The 19,552-nt window shown below is 39.9% G+C and overlaps 1 protein-coding gene across 1 annotated transcript in view; it reads right to left on the bottom strand.

Moving 5' to 3' along the window:
- Nucleotides 1-19,552, bottom strand: part of ARID1B (AT-rich interaction domain 1B) — a gene marked incomplete at its 5' end in the record, with an annotated part of 340,856 nt that overhangs the window by 238,420 nt on the left and 82,884 nt on the right. Inside the window, one exon of the mRNA XM_082481489.1 lies at nucleotides 16,416-16,562. Within this exon, the coding sequence (XP_082337615.1) occupies nucleotides 16,416-16,562 (147 nt within the window). The remainder of the gene's footprint in view (nucleotides 1-16,415; nucleotides 16,563-19,552) is intronic.

Below are 19,552 nucleotides of genomic sequence, written 5' to 3'. Positions count from 1 at the left end.
CCCAATATTTTATCCAACAATGACATCAGCTTTCAAAGCAAAGCTTATGATTTTTTTATGGATCACAGAAAATCCTTCCTCCCACAGAAGAAGAGCATGTGTGTAAAAGAGAAATCCAGGCTTTTATAAACAGAAGGCTACAAGTTTCCACTCAGAACTTCCCAACTTGGCACAAACCCAATCATATCATAGCTGTTATAGCACAAACTGTCAACAAAGTTGTAAAATAACTAAAAGCAGGGTTTCCCCCATCAGATTTCAGAAAAGGCACAGGGACAAATAATCAGCAAGTCATAAACATATGCTCAAAATAGCTGAAGTTTAGACTTTTCAGACTTGTCAAAAAACATTTATACTGTGAAACAGGTAGACAAAAAAAAGGGACTACGTCTACATATACACAGCCTAAAACCTGCGTATTGGGTAAGCTGTTCAGAAATCAATCCATATACAATTATATATTTAGGTAATAATAACAACCAACTGCTTATCATCCACAGAGCCAGGACTAGTTATTTGCCTCCTGTTCATGTACGGTTTTAGCTTGCTCTGCAACTTGTGGTATACGGAGCTGAAGACTTGTGTAGTCTGAGGATAAGGGAGGAAACAGGGTATTTTCTTCTCTTATTCTCTGTTATTGTATTCATCTTACAAACTTTTAAAGTCTCTAATTCTGGTGTGGTATTTCACTGAGACAGAGGTTTAAAGTGACCAAGTGACCCAATGCACCAGCCTGCGAGAAAGTCAAAGGCCCCTTGTTCCTGCTCCCCTCAATTCCTGCAGATGGACAGCCCCCTCCCTCCTCAGTTTGTGTTAGTGGTCTTTCTTAGACCACTTTGTGAAATGGTGCAACTTAAAACTTGCCAAAAAGCAACGCCTTCCCCCCCCAGCTTTATCATGGACTGCTGAGCAGAGCTGGCTTCGGGAAGGGTTGGGTGAGCAAAGAGAGGAAGCAAACTCCCCTCCTTCGGCGGCAGCCTGCCATGAGCCTGGCTCCACCACAATGCAGCCCAGGTCAGCTGCACTGCGACCACTTTGGAGTAGGCCACCGAGAGACAACCTTTTCCCTTTTGATGTGCAATGCTAATTAGTGTCATGCTTTCATTCTCTAGCTGGACATAGTTTCAAACAAGCAAGTCTGTCCACATTTACATGATCTCTGCAAACCTGAATGCAGTGCTGATCATGCTTGAAACCATGTAGATGAAATGCATGCACGTTTGTTATAAGTTCTACTAAAGAAGATAAGATCTAATTATTAAAGAGTTTAAATTATTTTTAATGGAAAATGAAAGCGCAGTGAAAATATTAATGTTTGGGGAAACCACATTTAAAGAAGGGCTGGGTGAGAAATATCACTCAGGCTTCATCCACTTCTGCTGCAGCAAATTTCAGAAGGATAACATGACCACCCAGGAAGATAAGTACCATGATGGTTAAATAGAAGGAAAATAATTTATGGAAAATAATATACTAGACTTCAATTTGAAAAACTCATTAAAAACTATTTTAGCTCATGTTCTTGATTCAGTTGGTTGATCCTTAGAAGACGTGAAGTGTGAGAGCAGTGAATTCTACAGCAATGTGACAACAGCAAAATTGAAAGGAAATGTTAATTCTTTTTTCCCAGACCACTTGAGAAAGGAAGTGAGGACCCAGTGCAGCAGTCAAGAGGAGCACACAGCCCTACTATACAGGATTATTTTGCTCATCTCTGAAGGCATACTATGGAACAGAAAGAAGGCAAGTGATATATTAGGAGCTATAGAAGGACATTCTTTGTTATCAACATGTTATCTGTTCTTTCTTTGTAGATAAATACATACCAACACATTTCCACTCTTTCCACCTTCTGCAGTAAAAAGCTACAATAATAATAAAAAAAAAACCCTACTCACCAGAATGCCGACATATTCTTATATAGCCAACTTCTAGCCCAACCCTCATACCTAACATGTTACCTCCCAAGTTGTACACTCTCTGGCAGCACAAAACTGACAACAAAGGACAGCCAACCTGTTAGAGGAATATTGCAGGTAAGGCTGCACTCAGAAAAAATGTTATGCCCAGGGGCACGGGCAACACCGAGTCTCACGAAAGCACCCAACAGAATGCAGCCCTGTGGGGAGCCATCCACTAAGTACAAAAGAGCAGAGAGGTTTCCTTGAATCCTGAGCAGATGGTCTGCAGAGGTCCTGCAGGATGTAGATGGACTCCTGCAGAAGATCCTGGGTCAAGAAGGAATGCATATATATGTCTTGAATTTTATGAGTCAGAAATGGAAAAACCAAAACAAACAAAAACCCCTAAAGCCTCACAGAAAAGGAGATTGGTGTCTTTCAGCTGGAGAGCATTGTGTGCAAACCAGCAAGCAAGTCTCTTACTGCACAGAGGGAACAGGTGATTGCAGGAAAAAATTATTTGTTAGGTCTCAGCCCTTATTATGCCAACAAAAAAGAAGAGAGTGCTAACCACCTGAGGTGGATTACCAGGGCAATCTGGTAATCCCCTTCAACGTGCTAGTCTGTGTTTACATGATGAAGTGAATAAACCCTGCTCATAACCAAAACACATAAATCATTTCAAGCCAACCCCCTACCACCACCAGGGAAACCTGAATGGAGACAAGGAAAGCAGCTGTCACTAAAGTATAGCAACCAAAAGGCTGGCATCTACCTCAACATGCTGATGCTATTTGTTGACTGTTGCTTCAGTGGGGCTGGACAGCAGCGACCGCTCTTCTTTCAGGCGGTTATCATTTACCCACACTCAAGCCAGGGCAGGACTGTCCTCAGAAACAAAGATGATACAGGTAGGCCTTTGCCTTACCCACTTAATTTCGGTCTTTGTTACAGGTACTAGAGGGTGTCATGAGCTTCAGAGAAGTACCAAAGCAAAATAGTTCTTTCCTTTTCCAAAAGGAGATAATTCATCCAAAAGTCATACCTAACCCCTCAGAGAAAAATCCTACCATTTACCTGGAGATATCTGGAAAACCTGCCAGTTTGGATGCCTCAGGTGTAGACCAACGATTGTCAGGAAGACACCTCATCTTCTTACCTTCCCTTCCAAGATATCTGCAGTTTCATTCTAAAACTTACTATTTACTAGATCTCTTTTTTAACCTAATTAAAAAACCCCAAACAAGTAAACAAACAAAAAACCCACTTACAATGGGGACACCATTTTCTCCCTTCAGGATCCTAATTATCACAGAACGACAATTAAGTTAAGTCTTAAGACAAGGGGGGGGGGGGGGAGGAGGGGGGAATGGAATATACTTCATGGAGCAGCCAGCAGTTGGTGCACAGGATTAACTTAGGTAAGCAAATATATTATTGAGGCTCACTCTATCAAAACTCTCAGGAAGTTATTAGAAACTCAGGCTGCCTAACTATGGAAGGTTTTCCCCTGCCCTCCCCTTTCAGAATACACTGAAAGCATTTTAAACGCAGATAGGGTGAAAAAAGCCCCCATCTTACAGGAAGAACACTGTTTGTTTGGAAAGCATAGCTTCTAGTCACATATCAGGTAATCCGAGACAACTAACAAGAGAGAAGGGTCTCTTTTCCTAAATGCTCTAGTCCATTTTCACATGGGTCTCAGCTATATGGCCTCCAGGAGCCACGTTAAGCAAGTGATGCAGGAAGAGCTCCGAGATGAAATCATTCTCAGAAACCCTTATCTTGCCATTCTCTTTCCACCACTATTGCATTCCATGGATCACAGAGCATATCAATAGTGGATTTAATCAGAAACAAGACATTTCTTCTAGTTTTCTTCTCTCATACTTGTAACACACCACATGAAAAAAATAGGCGAGTTTGATGTTCGTATTAAAATGCGACTGTTGCACATTGCACAGCCTGATAAACAGCTGTCAGTTCTTCATTTACAGGCAGAAAAGGTAGTTTCTTTGTTCTACAGATGTAAAGTTTCAGTGTGAATGAAGAGATGAGAGAGAACCTGAAGAGGTAACCTGAGAAATATAACTTGGAAATAAGGGGTAAACCAAGCATTTTATTTCCATGAATCTTCCCATGTTTATAGAGCTTTTTGGACTTTTCCTAAAAAAACATACAAGGCTGGGCAGCCCAACCACGCTTTCATTTTCTACACCCACTCCTTCCTCTCCCTGCCCATCCTTTCACTGACAAAGCTATGTTTAAAAAAAAAAAAAAAAAAAAAAAAGAAAGAAAGAAAGAAAGAAAGAAAGAGAGCCCTGGCAGTTTTTACATGCCATATTCTTTATAGTTACCAAGGACAGACTACCACGTTCATGTGCTGACTTACAGATTTTGTGCCATCCGGCATCCTGCCCTGCCAAACTAGTCCTTCCTAAAACTCCAGGAGGAACGCATCTCCTCAGCAAACCCCAGACGCGAAAGAAAGCTGGGCTGAGAAAACAGCTCTGCCCTCCTGAGAAAGAGCTAAACCCGAAAAAACGCAGGCGAGGGGCAGGATTCAAAACCTGCCATTTCTTTCAAGGCCGGCTGCTGCGGAAGCGGGGAGCTGGGGGGTGGGGGGGGCTCCATGCCCCGGAGGGCAGCATCCTGCCCCAGACTGCCTGCTGCCGCCCCGGCAGCTCGCCCAGGCGTACGGCTGGGCTGGCAGAAAGGAGGTCAGAGCACTGCCCGCAGCTTACAGCGCAGCCCAAAGCCTGAAGCCAGCTTATAGAATAAAGAGAAAAGCCGCACCGAGAGCAGCTGCTGCCTCTGGGCTAATCGAGCTAGGTACCCAAGGACAAGACTTCCTCGCTTGAGACCGGGAAACATTTCTTCAGCGTTTTCTTACGGACACGTCTATAACTGCGCTTCGAGGTAAAAGCCAGGACTTCATCTAAAGGCTCACGAAAGCCCGCAAATCCGTGAGGGAGGGTTGCAAGCAACGCCCAAAACATCACTGAGGTCGCATAAAAAAAAAAAAAAAAAACAACCCAGAACGATGAGGTTTGTTTTGTGGGTTTGTTTCTTCCCCTGCCTCAAATATAAAGCTGTATTATGTTACAGACAACATTTATATCCCGGTCCAGTGACACCTTTTAACTTACTCCTTGATGCTCCACCATAGAGGTCTCTTAAAATAAATGACTGAAATGAGGTTTAGCTGCTATTTTATCAACAGCAGAATCATAAGAGAAGGAACTGAAGTTCAGATGCAAAGACTGTAATAATTTTGGTGAAGAAGGTTTTCGCAAATGGACTCTACCACTTTGGTTAACTTAATTTTGCAGTATGCGAGAGGGCTAGTGTGTGACATTTGGGGCTACTGGAGGTAGAGAATTAGCTGCATCACCGTCCTCTCTTTCTCTGCAGTCTGTGAAGACACAGAGTATCTGCACAACAGTCTTTAAATACAGCGACCATGTGGAAAAATATTGTAGGCCAAGGAATGGAAAGAGAACAATAATTTACAGAAAGAGAACAATAATTTACAGAAGGAAGCACCCAGCAGCAGAAGCAATTCAATGGACTTCACAATACAACAGTTTAAACAAACAGCAGCAAATGATTTCTTTAATCTCTGAGGTAGGGAAGTCTTCACCACCATCACCACAATCATGATTTTTTCCGAAAGAAAGTATTCCCAACTGGGTTGGTGTGGGGAGTGGTGAGAGGAGGGCGTAGGGGGGTGGAGAACAAGTGAAAGAAGTGATGAAAACTTAAAAATCTGAGACCGGACCGCTGACTACTCTTTAATACAGCAATGAAAAAACAGTGACTTTCCTTAAAAGTTGGTAAAGGATTGCTAGGTAATAAAGCAACAATAAGCCTCTCGTTTTTTTGTGAGGGTGAAGGAGCATGATCTTTATGTATTCTGTAGGCAGACACACAAAACCGCAACACATATAGCTAGTTATTTGATCTTCTACCTAGAAACATGCATGTGGAAGATACTTAAGATGGGTACTCGGCAATCAGGGAAAAGCGTGAGGAACACATGAAGAGAGAGGCTGTGCTCTTGCAGTGCTTGATTTACGGAGGGACAGCTCACCAAGACCAACAGTTGTTCCCTCTCCCACAACAAAAACACCAAGTAGTTTTGTAAACATGTAAAGGTAAACTTCTTTTTTAAGTGGTACCTTATTTACTTTGATTTGCTATTTCATTCTTTGTTGTCTATATCTGACTGCAACAACCAAAACACGCTGTAAGGTTTCAGCTGCACGCTCCAATATCTATTCTAAATCCTACTACAGTAGGAGAGAAATGCAGTAAAAGGGAAATACTGGAAAGGACAATGAATACATATAAAATATGTGCTGACCTATATTCAGATAGTACATTGTCTTAACAACAAAATCCCAATTTAAAATACAGAAAATAAAACTAAATATATGTACACTGAACATCCTCAGTTATTAAAGAAAATATGGGCAGCCACAAAAAATACAGTGGTAAATTTTACGCCAGGAAATATTAACAAACTTATTTTCCCTACCTCTGAGGAAAATAATGTCTGTTAATTTAAAGGCCATAAGAGAATACTGCTGCATTGAAACTGGCCATGAGGTGTAATTTACAAGACCACTAAAATTTGGAATATATACTGCTCACACAGGACTAAAAAAAAAGAAACAGAAAACAAACAAAACCCCCACTACCACTTAGATTTATTAGTACTTTTCAGACTTTACAACTTTATCACTTAATTCATAGTACTATACTATTTGCATTTTAAAATTTTTCTTAAAACAGGATTTGTGCATGTATATTCTAAAACATTTGTTTAGACAACTGTCTATGAATGGCCATCAGATTAACGGAACATAAAGTAAAGGACTATTACATGATCAGGTATCCTTTGACGAACTCACTATTCTGTTTAACTTACTGCTAAATTTCAAAGGTAAGGATAAAATTATTTCTGGGATATTAATTTAGCTCTTAGAGTAACAGTAAAAAAAATCATCACTGAGTAATAAGGAGAGTGGTAAGGGGAACAACAATAGTTATGATCACTAATCTCCTAAAACAAAATAGTTCTATCAGCCTGCCTTCCAATAGTTTTACTCTCACGTTAATTAATAGACTCTTATGCTAATATCTAAATGCCAAGCAATTAATGGCACTGAACTATAAATGGCTTTGTCTTTGCTCTTGTAGAGTTATTTTATAAAGCAAATGCAATTCTATCACTTCACTGATTTAATGCAGGCTTTGTGAGGTTAATATTCCCAAGCAATCGCAAAATAAAGAACTGCTTTAATTAACCTTCTGTGATTTAAATACTGAGAGAAATCGGAATTTAGAAACTTTAAATACCACCATCATAACAACAATAAAAATACTTCGTGGATCAAAGCCAAACCACTCATTTGAAAACTTTGAGACATACATTTGAACACATGTATCTTACTGTATTTCTAAACTCACTAAAGAGGTTTTTCTCTAAGCGTTAACATACTAAATCCATGATAGATTTTACATAGTTTTAATAGTTGAGATGAAAAATGTTTCCTTTCAGGATTATTTACTTATAAATACTGAAATTTTCAGTTTGAAAAAATGATTCAGCATCCCTACCTTTTAGACTAGAATGCTTTGCAGAGATTTTTGTTATGGAAGCGGGACATTGCCTGCTGAATCCACAAACTGATCGCACGTAAATACTGACCACTTAAAAACAAAAGAGCAACATTGGACTTCCCTCTTCCCCCTGGACTAAGTTTTGTCTCTTTCCAATTTAGCTGAAAGAAAGCTCTTATTGCCAGAGACACTGCATGCTAACTTCATTTTAGGACATGAAAAAACTCATCAGGACTCAGGCCCTTCTGCATTGCTCATCTTACAAGCACAAGAGCTGTGATATGTCTGCTAGGTTTAGAATGATACAAAAACACGGGAATAAAAATTAAAAGCCAGCAGGGTACAGGTGGTCATGGACATTCCTGCCAAATAGGTTTGCAGTGTGCTCTGACCCATCTCCTCTCACTATCTGGCTAGATATCACCAAACCCCCATCCGCAGCAGATGCCTGAAGAGGTGCGCTTGCTGCTTTCTCAGGAGAAGAAAGCCGACCTTCAAAATGCCTCCTTCAAACTGCAAACAGAAAAACCTACTTTCAGCAGAAAACCGTTAATAGATGAACACAGCAGAAGAGCATACAGACTGGGAAAATGTTTAACTACAATGAAGGAACTTTAAACTGCAGGTGCCATACAATTGTTAAGACAAAACAAATACTTTCATTGACAGCCCTTTGCAAGATTATAAAACATAAGAATGAACAAGCTTGCTCCATTTTATACATAAACAGTAATACCACTTTGCAAGATAAAATACTTCTCCTTTCCCAGTAATATCACTTAACAAATCCAAGCTACTACAAAGACAGATATGTGTAAGGGGCAATTATACATGCTAACTTTAAAGGCTTCAGACCCATTTGACTGGAGTTGATTTTTATTTGGCTAAATCATTCACCATGTCTGTAAACGCTTGCTTTAAAATAACAGGGCCAAGAAAGTCTTCTCAAAATCTGACTGCAGTTTTTTGGGTTTGGTCAACATGCCTTCAGCAAAAATAAGCCTGCGCTGCTGTGAGTGCTGCTCCATGCTATGCCCTCAATTGTGTGTTTGTGCTCAGGTGCGAGTTTACAGACAATTATCCTTGCTTTTTCTGCCTGACTCTCTTCCTGCAAGCTACTTGGCTCTGGAAGATCATTCTCCAAGTCTGACAAGCTAGCACCTATTATAATTTTATAAATACAGATACAAATCACAGAGGGAAAAAGAGAAAGGTTCGACACTTTTCCTGGAATGATATAAGCAATGCTGAGCAAACAGAGCGTTCCCCAAATGGATAATAATCAGCTACTCCCACTACTGGGAGAAGATGCAGCACAACAGGAGTCACGGTTTCACTGAACTGCTGAGCTGAATGAGTAACCTCTGCCACACAGATAAATAGCCATATGCTTAACACTTATTTGCTATTATAGCAGCATCATGATTATGAAGTAAGACTTTATAAAAGCAGAAATCTAAGTGGCAAAGACTTCAATCAGTCAAGTGTTCACTGAACCTACACAGGTTCAAACCTCATTTGACCTACCTGAAAACATCATGTTTTCAGGCTCAAAAAAGATAAATTAGTTCTATGTGCAGGATCAGTACAGTTCCTAAGTATTTCAAGAGTTTGTTTGTTTTTAAATCACTTCAGTGTTCAACAAGGTAAGGTGACAACTGCCTTTCAGAGGTACTGGTCACTGGTGGCTCGTCTAGAAGCCAGGATTTAAGCCATGGTGTGTGAGTTTGGAAGTCAGTTGCCGAAAGCCTGCTCCCCTGCTCCCCTTCCCTCCTTCCCCCAAGTCCAGCCAAGCTTTTCTACAGATGCAAAAAGTCAAAGTTGCGCTATGCCTTCTGGTATTTATCTGATCTCTCTGAAGTAGGTTGGCAACAAAGGGTTCAGCACACCAAAATGGATGCCTTCATAAAAAGTTATACTGCTCTTTTTCCTTTGGTCTAATGTCAGGTCCTGCAGAAAGGAGGCTGGAAAAGCTGGCAGAAGTATGTATATCTGTATGATGTTTTTTCACCCACAGGTTTGACATTTGGTTGTCAGGCATTTCTCTGCTCCCTATGTACAAGCAGCACTGATTTCTAAAAGCCAATCAACAAGCAACCATCAGAAGCAAAAGTTCTTAGTGCCATGCATTTAGGGTTGAATGGTTTAAAGGAATCACTTCTCCCTCGTACCTCTTTACCCTGGAAAAAAAAATAATTGCTTCTAAGCTAAAAACAAGCAGAGCATTTCAAGACAGTGCTAATATACACTGGGCATCAGGCACCTCTCTTGCTGAGACAACAGAAGCCATGATGGATTTATGGTACACAAGTAGAGGTGTCAGCCACTGCCAATGATGGCAGGCAACAATCTCTTCTGAACATTAAATTTGATTATAAGTTCTCATATAACTGTAACAGCCAAGTTCCACAAAGAATGCTTTCCTATATGCCTGGCAGCAAATGTCAGATTCACCTACACGCTTGTTCTTTCCCGTATTTCCTGTGGTTCGTAACACAACAAATATTAAGTGCAACCACTCATCTAATGGTAGATGATTACAGACCCAAGAGTTAAAAGGACAGAAGGACAAACAATTTTTATTACAACTTTAAGCCATAGGCAGCTATGTGTTACTTGCAAGGCCCCATATATTCTAAAATAAATTTAAATTAAATTCTGCAGAGTTAAGACTAAACTACAGTACAGTCGACTGCTAATTCTGTGCCAGTTTCTAGTAACTCTAGTAGAGTGAAGATTTTGTTAAAATGAATAATTGTGTTGAGGTATAAAACTTAAATTTGGATTCAATGAGGATTGTCTGTATTACTAATGAATGTGGTATTTGCATGTAACACAACTATTCCTAACTTACAACAACAGTATTTTTGTACAGTGTTACACCCCAAAACAGATTGACAATGTTAATTAACATGCTGCTTATTACACTGTTAAAAGACCTCTAGCAGCTCTCATCAAATTTAAAAACAAGACTTCATCCTCATTGTACCAAAATCACTTTAATAATTTGATGCATCTTGCCACAATACAATTTGTTCTGTTTTCATGACAGTCATACAGCTTGGACATGAAAACAGATTAATTAGTTTCACATTTTGTTCACATTTTCAAAGACTGTTTCAAATCGGGTAATGTTTTAACTGTCCTACCTTGCACTGACTCAATGCTAGAAACAGATGTCTGCACAAGAACATTCTCATCATCATCTCAGGCTTTCGACTGAGAGTAGTTTAAACCAGTTCAGGAACAAACCTGAAATTTATGGCCTCCATTGATCCCAGTTTGAGGAACTGGAGAGAAGCCGCAGCCCTCTGTGGGAGCATAAGTGGTTCCCAGCCCTCTGCCCACAGAGATCAACCGAGGTATGACCAGAGATGCCCCCCACTTCGGCATGCTTTGGATGCCTTTCTACTTGGGACTACTGAAACGGTTCACAAATTTTTACCGGCCTAAATTGCATTCATCCCCCTGACCCACTCTCTGAAAAAAAACCCACTTGTTATACTATTCTTTATTTGTCCTATGACAATTTGGGTTTAAATAAATCTCATCATGATCAGTAGGTCTTATCAGTAGGTAAGGTATATACTGGGGGGAAAACAGGGTTTTGGAACATTTTAATAAAACCTGACAATGAGGGAGTCTTGTTTGTTTGCTTGTTTAGAAAACATTTTCTCCTTTTAAATAAAAACAGTCTAAAGACTAAGCCTGGGCTACTTGACTGTTCCTTTAAGGCATTTAAAAGAAATGACGGTAACCACACAGGAATGGTGTAAAAACACACACACAGAGCCTCTTTGTGCACGCTGTTAACCAGAAGGACCAATGCCCCAGCGAAGCGCACACACATGCCCCACCTCAAGGACCCGCCACACTTTTTTCCCCTTTTAATCTCATGCCTGCATGTGAGAAAAAGGATCAGCACAACCCTACTCTATTCTGGAAGCTTGCAAGCAGAAAGCTCCCAGGAATACTAAAAACAAAAGATGACTTCAGGATAGCAGTAGCAGGTGTAGAATAAAAAAACTATTTGTGTTTAACTAAGAGTAAGACCGTAATTATTTTGCAGATCCATTTCACCTGTCAAAAAGTGATACGGTCCCAACTGATAAAATAACACAGAAGACCTCAAAGGCACGATCCTCTCTTGATACATATGAACACATGCTACATAAAACAAGAAAATATATAAACATGGCTGTTTAAAAGCCAGTTGGAAAGCATAATAGCCCAAAATATACATCACAGTATCTTAACAAAATAGTGCTTAATGATGACAGTTTAAGATTGTAATTATATGACATTCTTGAGCAAAATATCATTTCTACTCATGGCAAAAGATTTAAAACTGCAGAAACAACTGAAGCATTTATTCATTTATATGCCATTTCAAGATGAAAAACCCTGCCAAAGGCAACATTGTAGTAGTGTAGCACATCTTTCTCTTTTCTTTTAAAGAGCAGTAAAGGCAAAAAGTTAAAAAAGGCGGTATCTACGTCTACTGGCAATATCTAATGATCAATGAATCTGCTACTGCAATGAATTTGCTTAAAACAAAGCTCTTCCTTTAATGGTTTTTACACAGCAGGCTCCTGATACGAAGAGGGGTTGACTGATGCTGGCTTACAGTATGGCTCTATAGTAAACTATGCCGGTATTACTATCAAATCACCTGTTATGAAACTCCCTTTCTGCCCACCACGCAATCAGTTTAACAAAGATCTAAACACAGTTCAAACATTCAAACAAATCCCACTCTCCTCCTTCCCCTCTATGCTTACTAGAAGAATGGCAAGTCACGGGTCACTGGAACGGTCCCAGAAATTATTTTGTCTACTTATTATTTTATCTAGTTATTATTTTATCTATTATTTTACTTTTATTGACAAGATCACATACTGAATTCAAGCGAGTCAAGGAAAAAGAGCAACGGCTTCGCACTTCCACAATACGTGAGAAATGAAGACGAGTACCAATTCCAAGGCACAGCACTAAGAGTTACACCTGACTGCAGAAGCTCACTCACACGATGTCTAAAAGAGCAAAAATAAAACATTTTCCACATTAAATTTCATATCAGTTTTCTCCCCATAAAAGAATACCCAGTACATCACACTACAGAGTTTTACATAAAAGGAAACCGGTGGCAATAAAAAGTCCATCATCCATCCAGAATAAACACTACTTTCAGCTTGGTAATATCCAAACCAAGTAGATTGACACAATTCTACAAGGTAAATAAAGAAAATACAATAGGGAAAAGGCGGCAAATTACTGAGAAGCCCCCTTTCTCCAATCTGGCATCTCTCTTCTCCATCCTGAAGTAAAACCAGTTTGATCACACATCACAACGGCTGCAATCATGGAGATGGCTTATTTACCCTAAAATAGAACATGAAATTACTTCACCTCACAGCTGCTCCCCTGCTACAAGCAAGATCAGTTTCCAGTCCAACAGGCACAGAATAGCCTGTAAACTCTGGGGCAAAGACCACCTTTTTGTTATGTACTTGGGAGAACAACCAGAATAACAACATCCTGATCCACAGCTGGGGCTACCATGAACTATTTCAGTATTAGTGGAGTGACCTGCTCTTGCTTTATGATCCAACCACGCCATACAGGAAAAACACTTACAGTATAAAGTTTTCCCATAATTCTGGCTAGCCAGCATGAAGCAAAAACATCTTCATAGTCCATCTTCTCTTCGTGAGGCTGACATCCTGACACAACTGACCTCATACATTCCTCAAAGTTGTGATGGTTCAAAACAAGGACTTTGCACCAATGTTGAGTGCAAAAAGCAACAAAATCAATATAAAAAGAAAATCGTTAATGAAAAATACAGAAAACATGGAGAAAATCCATTTGCAAGCTGGAAAGAAAGAGCAAAACTGAGCATGACAGACAGAAAAGATGACAGACTGTAAGACTGAGACTACCTCAGCTTTCTAATTGACAGGATTATATAAACAGGATGTACTGATATTTTAAGAGTAGAAATAAGATACACTGACTACTGCAACAGGCATTACATGATTTTGTAGTTTATTTTAAAATTCTATTTAGAATATATAAAGCCAAAATTAAATCACAGCAACACAGAATCACAGGTTCGAAAAGACCTTCAGAGAGGTCATATAGTCAAACCTCCAGTTCAAAGCAAGTCTGGTGAGAACAGGGTGTTTGGGGGCCTTGTCTAGTTGAATTTTGAGCATCTCCAAGGATGGAGATTCCAGTCTCTCTGGACTCCTTCCTGTGTTTGAAAACCCTCATGGTAATTTTGGTGTTTTTTTTTTTTTTTTTCTTTTACCAAGTTGCAACTTCCCTTGTCCCAGTCTGCCCTCATTGCCTCTTGTCCTTCCATTGTGCACCTCTTAGATGAGTTTGGGTCAGTTCTTGCCCAGATCCTCCCATCTGGTAGCTGTACTTGATGTACACTCCCAACTTTTTTGTTATCCTAGTATTCATTTTTGTATTGTACGCTGGTTACCACTTTATGGTAACTCTCCTATGCATCAGCAGCAGAGAAAGAACACTGTTGTTTAAGTGTCGAAAGTATAAACTTCAACTTCTCATGTTAGGAATTTGTTTTCTAGATTAGCAGTTCCCAAAGAACAAGAATGAACACAGCGTTGAGGTTTTAGAGAGAAACATTAGCAAGGAGGTGTTCATCTGATGACATTTCTTGAGACGGGGAAGAGCAGCCATGGAACCAATCTTGGAGATGGGGAAAAGAAAAGGAGCAAGCACCAAGGTGTTAAGGACTACTTATTATTTATATGAAATAGTCCCATCTACACAGAAATACTCAAGGAAAAGCCTGTATAACTCAGAAACTGGGATCAGAGTTCACAACTTAAGAGGCTGCCCACTACTGAGAAACAGGCTAACCAACCAGCCATTCACAAACCACAAAGTATTTCAGGTGTGATTCTCACACCAAGGATTACCAACCACAAGGCTGTATCAGTGACGACCTAATGTATCATCTGAATTTGCAGATTCAGGCAAAAATGCCTACTGACCTTGAGATGTCGGTATCACTCTTGGAGCCTGGATTTAGACACTCCTTCAATGTACCCTCAAATAAGAAATTTGACTATATTGAGTTTGCTATCTTCTACTTGTGAATCTGTCCCTGCCTCTTCCTTCATCCCAGTTCTCTGAAGTCTATAATAATGGAAGGCTTTAGTCTCATTTTGCCTTTATCGTCTTCTATGATACCCCTCACTTCATTGCACAAACCTTCACTTTACTGGCTATGATAGGAAATTATGTAATTGGAACATGTATCAACAGATAAATCAGTATCTTGTTATTTTGTAAGTCCTGGATAGTTGGTATGTTTTGCATATTTTTTAAACTAAAATACTCAATCCATTCAACTGACAGTATTGAAAATATGATGAGGTGTCCAAGGCAGCAAAAAACCCATTTCAATTTCACAAACTGTGATACGTAGACATCGGAGCAGCTGTGTTTCTTCTCTCTCATAGGCTGTATTACTAAGACTTTATCTGCTAAGACTTTACCAAGATGCTTATGAACAGTATTTTCAAGTCATACAGAAATCAAGCATTTAATGCTAAAGTAAAAAGGGAGAAAATTAAATTTAAAGACACAACTGCAATCTTTAAAGTCGCAGTTATATATAATCCAAAAGATGGGAAGTAGTGACATTTAGAAGAATATCATAGATACAATTAAGAATTCTATTTCATAAACCATCCAGCATTTTAATGAAAAAAAGTTAATTCTCAATGGAATTTTAAAATGTAGATGAAGAAAAATTAACATGTAATTACACAGTGAAATTATCACAGCTTTATTTTGAAATCAAAGGAGGGGAGCCTCCTGTATCATTGCTACTTACAGCTTCTTTTGTTAGTTTATTTTACGCACTATTTTTATTTCAAGCTAAGATTTCTACATTGCACCAGCATTATCCCAAAATGTTAATCAACCATGCCTGACAGAATTCCCCAGTGATTTGCAGCAAGTGCTGATGCTTCCACTAATACCCAGTCTTGAGCAACTCACTTTTGTTAGATTTCCCAGGATGGCGAGTATGCTTTAGTTTCATCCTTCCGTTTCCAGATCACCTCTCTGTGATTAACAGAGCTGAGACTGCAGATAGAACTGAGCCTACACGTTCAGCTGCATCAGCTATGCACATCCATTTTGTTCAGTATCTAAAATCCATGTTTCTCAAGCTCTGGGAAGCAGACCCATACGCTATCACTTCTGATCTTGGTCACAACCAGAATCACTTTAAATTAATTTTAATGGCTAACATATAAAGCACAATTCAAGAACAGCAATGGAGATTGAATCATGCAGTTTCACTAACTGGATGTGCAAAATGACAACATTCAAATTAATAGCTGTGATGTCAATAAAAATATCTCTTAAGAGGTTCCCTTGACAAAGCAGCTCCAAAATACCTTGAACTCATCTATTCCCAAATGAAATAACATGAAAAATGAAATAGTAGTGACCATGTTAGATGCAGGAGCTCTCAACAAGCTCTGTCTTGTGAGGGGAAAACAAAACAAGACAAAAGCAAGGGAAAACCTCCAGCCTCCACTGACATCTGATCAACAAACTGTTACTTCTTTTTACAAGAAGAATTAATACTTGCTGGGATATGTGCACTGGCTATATTCAAAAAAGCTGATATAAAATAAAGCCTGAAAAAAAAATGTATTTGTGTGTATATATCCCCAAAGAATTTTCAGAAGGATATTGTCTAATTCCATGCTTATTTATAATTTTGTTTTTAACACTGTCCACTCAAAAAGCAGCCAGGTGGGTTTTGTGCATTTCATGCAGATCATTGTCACACTTCCAGGGTGACTGTCACTAGTGGAGGACGGTGCTTACCTGCTGAGCCTGGTACCTCTGCTGGGCCTGCGACAGATATTGTGCCTGGGGTGGCAGATGCTGAGGCTGTGGCTGCTGGTTGTAGTACGGCTGCTGGCCCTGCTGGCAGTAGCCACTTACACCTTGCTGGCCGTACTGAGGCGGTATCTGTTGGAAGAGCCAAGCAAAGCAAAAACGTGAGTCGAGGCACAAGAGGACATGAAATTGGGCTATGTCATGTCCGCATAGCAACCTGAGCAGAAGTGATATACTCAGCCATACACTTGATGCAAACGTCCTACTCTTTCACTCAGCAGTTTACGCAAGCACTTAGATCCTCTTGCCTGAGCAGAAGGAGTAAGCCTGAGTGCTCTGTATAGTTACTCTTTTCAGGAAGAGCTTTTAAGGAAAACGTTGTGCTTCTGAACACCACGATCCCATAATGCCCAGCCTTAAAATACAGAAGCAGTTATTTTAAATGTTTGCTCTCCATAGGCACACTACTGAGGCAAATCAACAGAAGAATCATTCTGATGCACTGACTCAAAAGCAGAATTGTGGAAAAAAGGCACGACTAAAACAGACATTGAAAGAGAAACACTCTTTTTTTGAGCAATAAAGTACTAATTTTTGTGAAACGTTTTGCCCACAACCCTCAGGTTTTAGCTTTTCTGTACACGTGTGTTGAAGCTTTACACAAAAAAGAAAAAAGCTGGGGGGTTGGCAGGTTTGTTTTTGTTGAGTTCCATCTCCCTTGGTCTCCTCCCCCGCCCCGCTAAGATAAATCTTTAAAAAAAAAAAAAAAACAAAACACCAGTGCAATGCAAAATAACCGGTTGCAGGTCCTATTAACAGAGTTCAGCACACATATCATGAACTGAGAAAGCCACACACACCCTGAGAATTTAAGTTACAACCAAAAGCAAGTCAATTATAAAGTCAGAGGAATTTTCTGCATCAGTTTACTCTGTAAGCCTTGTATCAATAGACACTGACATTTTCTTGAGATATTTGAAAGAGCACACTTTCAACAAGCTCCTGATACTGTGTCTATATATTGCCCGTATTTTAGGTACCTGTGTTTTTCCCCTAAACACTGGCATTTAGTACCGTTTCAGACGAATGACAGATGCAACGTAGGACTTCTCCCTTCTAGAATGGATCTCCCGTTAGTCCTGCATATCCCTACCCTAAGCAAATGTCTGGGATACCCGAGCACATCTAAAATGGGATCTCAGAATTGTTCCCACCGAATCTCTGATATATCAGATAAATCTGTTTACTCAACACGTAAATACATACCTGGTTCCACCTAAAGTTAACTTACGACATTCATTCAACGATACAGTAATATTTGCTAGGCAATAATTAATAACATAAAGTCAAATTTAAACATGTGTGTAGGTTGTTTTTACTATCACAACTTGATTTGCTCCTATTACTTCTGCCAGAAGTTGGTAGTCCTACTTCTTGCTACCTCCTAAGGTCAGCACTCTAACCCCACTTCTGCACTTCTTCTCTTTGCTTGCACTTCCATTTCCTTCACCATCATTTCACAGGCAGTTAGAGGTTTCTGTGACCAAAGTAACCCTTTTTCACAAATACCCTCCTCCCTGCTGATGCATAAATGAGGCAGTTATAATGCAAACTAAAAAGGGTGTGTTGGAATATCAGGCAAACAGACAGCTGGAGTCTGCAATCTGACAGAAGACCACATGGTGATTTGCCTGTCAGCTGCAAAGGTCACACAGCCTGGACTGGTTCCTAGGAAATGCTGAGGAGAAACCTATGTTGTGGTCCATCTGGGTGCCAGTAATACTAGGAAGAAAGGGAAAGATATCCTGACAGCAAAATATGGGCTTCTGGAAAGAAGAAAAAGAGAATTTGAATGCCTGGTTGACAGGATGGTGACAAAGCAACAGATCAGACTCATCAGGAACTTGAGTATTTGTAGAAAAAAGATATTTGTACAGGAGGTCCGGAGCTCACCTGAATATAGGAGCCAGGTTGCTGGTACCTAAGGAACAAGACAGTGAAATTTTAAACTGAAGACAAATGAAGACGTGGAGATTCTGGGTCATCAAGTCAAAACGCCGAGAAGAATCAAAGAATGAAACCAGATATACAGATGACTGCAGCGTAGAGTGGCAAAAAGAAAACCCAACAATACATTGCCTTCTACATAAAGTGCGGGAATAGAAGAAAAACTGGATCATTGGAACATCAAGCCTCCAACAAAAGCACTAGCAGTAGTCATATCAGAAATCTGGTAGAAGGGAGACAATTAGTTGGTTACTATTTTGCACCATCCCAGGATACAAAAAAAAAAAAAAAAAAAATAGGGAAGACAGCTGATGGCAGAGTAACAAGTCAAAACAAAACTCCACCGCACCAAGTGGAAGGGGTTTGAAGCTTGGTCAGATCACGAAGAGTGAGCGCTGGGACCACCAGGCACAGCCGGACTATGGCAATACTGCCAGCAGCACACTAAGCAAGATCAGCAAAGGCACGGATCAAGATTGTATAGAAGGAGATTTCAAATCCTCCCATTTAGACGGAGCAAGCAGACTATAAAGCAGAGACCAAAGTATCTGATAACTGCCAAAGGTGGTTCCATGGACCTGCTGGTTAGGGAGCCTGCATGAGGAGCCACTGCCTTTGGCTTAGACCTGAGAAGCAGGAATCATCTACTTCTACATCCTACAGCTGCAGAACCACTATGCATCAGTGACCATAAAACAGTTAAATTGAGCATCCCTGCAGGAACAATGAAAATCAAGGAATCTACTACTGTTGTGCTTAACTTCAAAAAGTGTAACTACATAAAAAGGAGAAAGCTTGTTAAAGTGAAGCTCTAACAGACAGCTACAAGAAATAAAATCTGACTGGCAGCATCAAAGCTGCTTAACAACAACCACATGGAAAGCACAGAACCCATATTCACCACCTATTAAGAAATACTTGAGAAGAGCAAAGGGACATCAGCATGGCTGATCGCAGGTTTCTAGAAGCAAAAAGGCATCCTTCAATAAGCTGACACCAAGTCCAAATGAAGAAAACAGAAAAGACTGTAAGCTCTGGCACTTCAAATGTAATAAGGCAGGCCAGAAAGAACTGGAGGAACAGCCAGTAATGAATCATTTCTTCAAACACATCAG

Source organism: Vanellus vanellus (genome assembly GCF_965231255.1).
Source record: "Vanellus vanellus genome assembly, chromosome: 3".
In the NCBI taxonomy this organism is placed as follows: Eukaryota; Metazoa; Chordata; class Aves; order Charadriiformes; family Charadriidae; genus Vanellus; species Vanellus vanellus.
The sequence above is the reverse complement of the archived record's forward strand: the minus strand, read 5'-3'. Positions and strand labels throughout refer to the sequence as shown.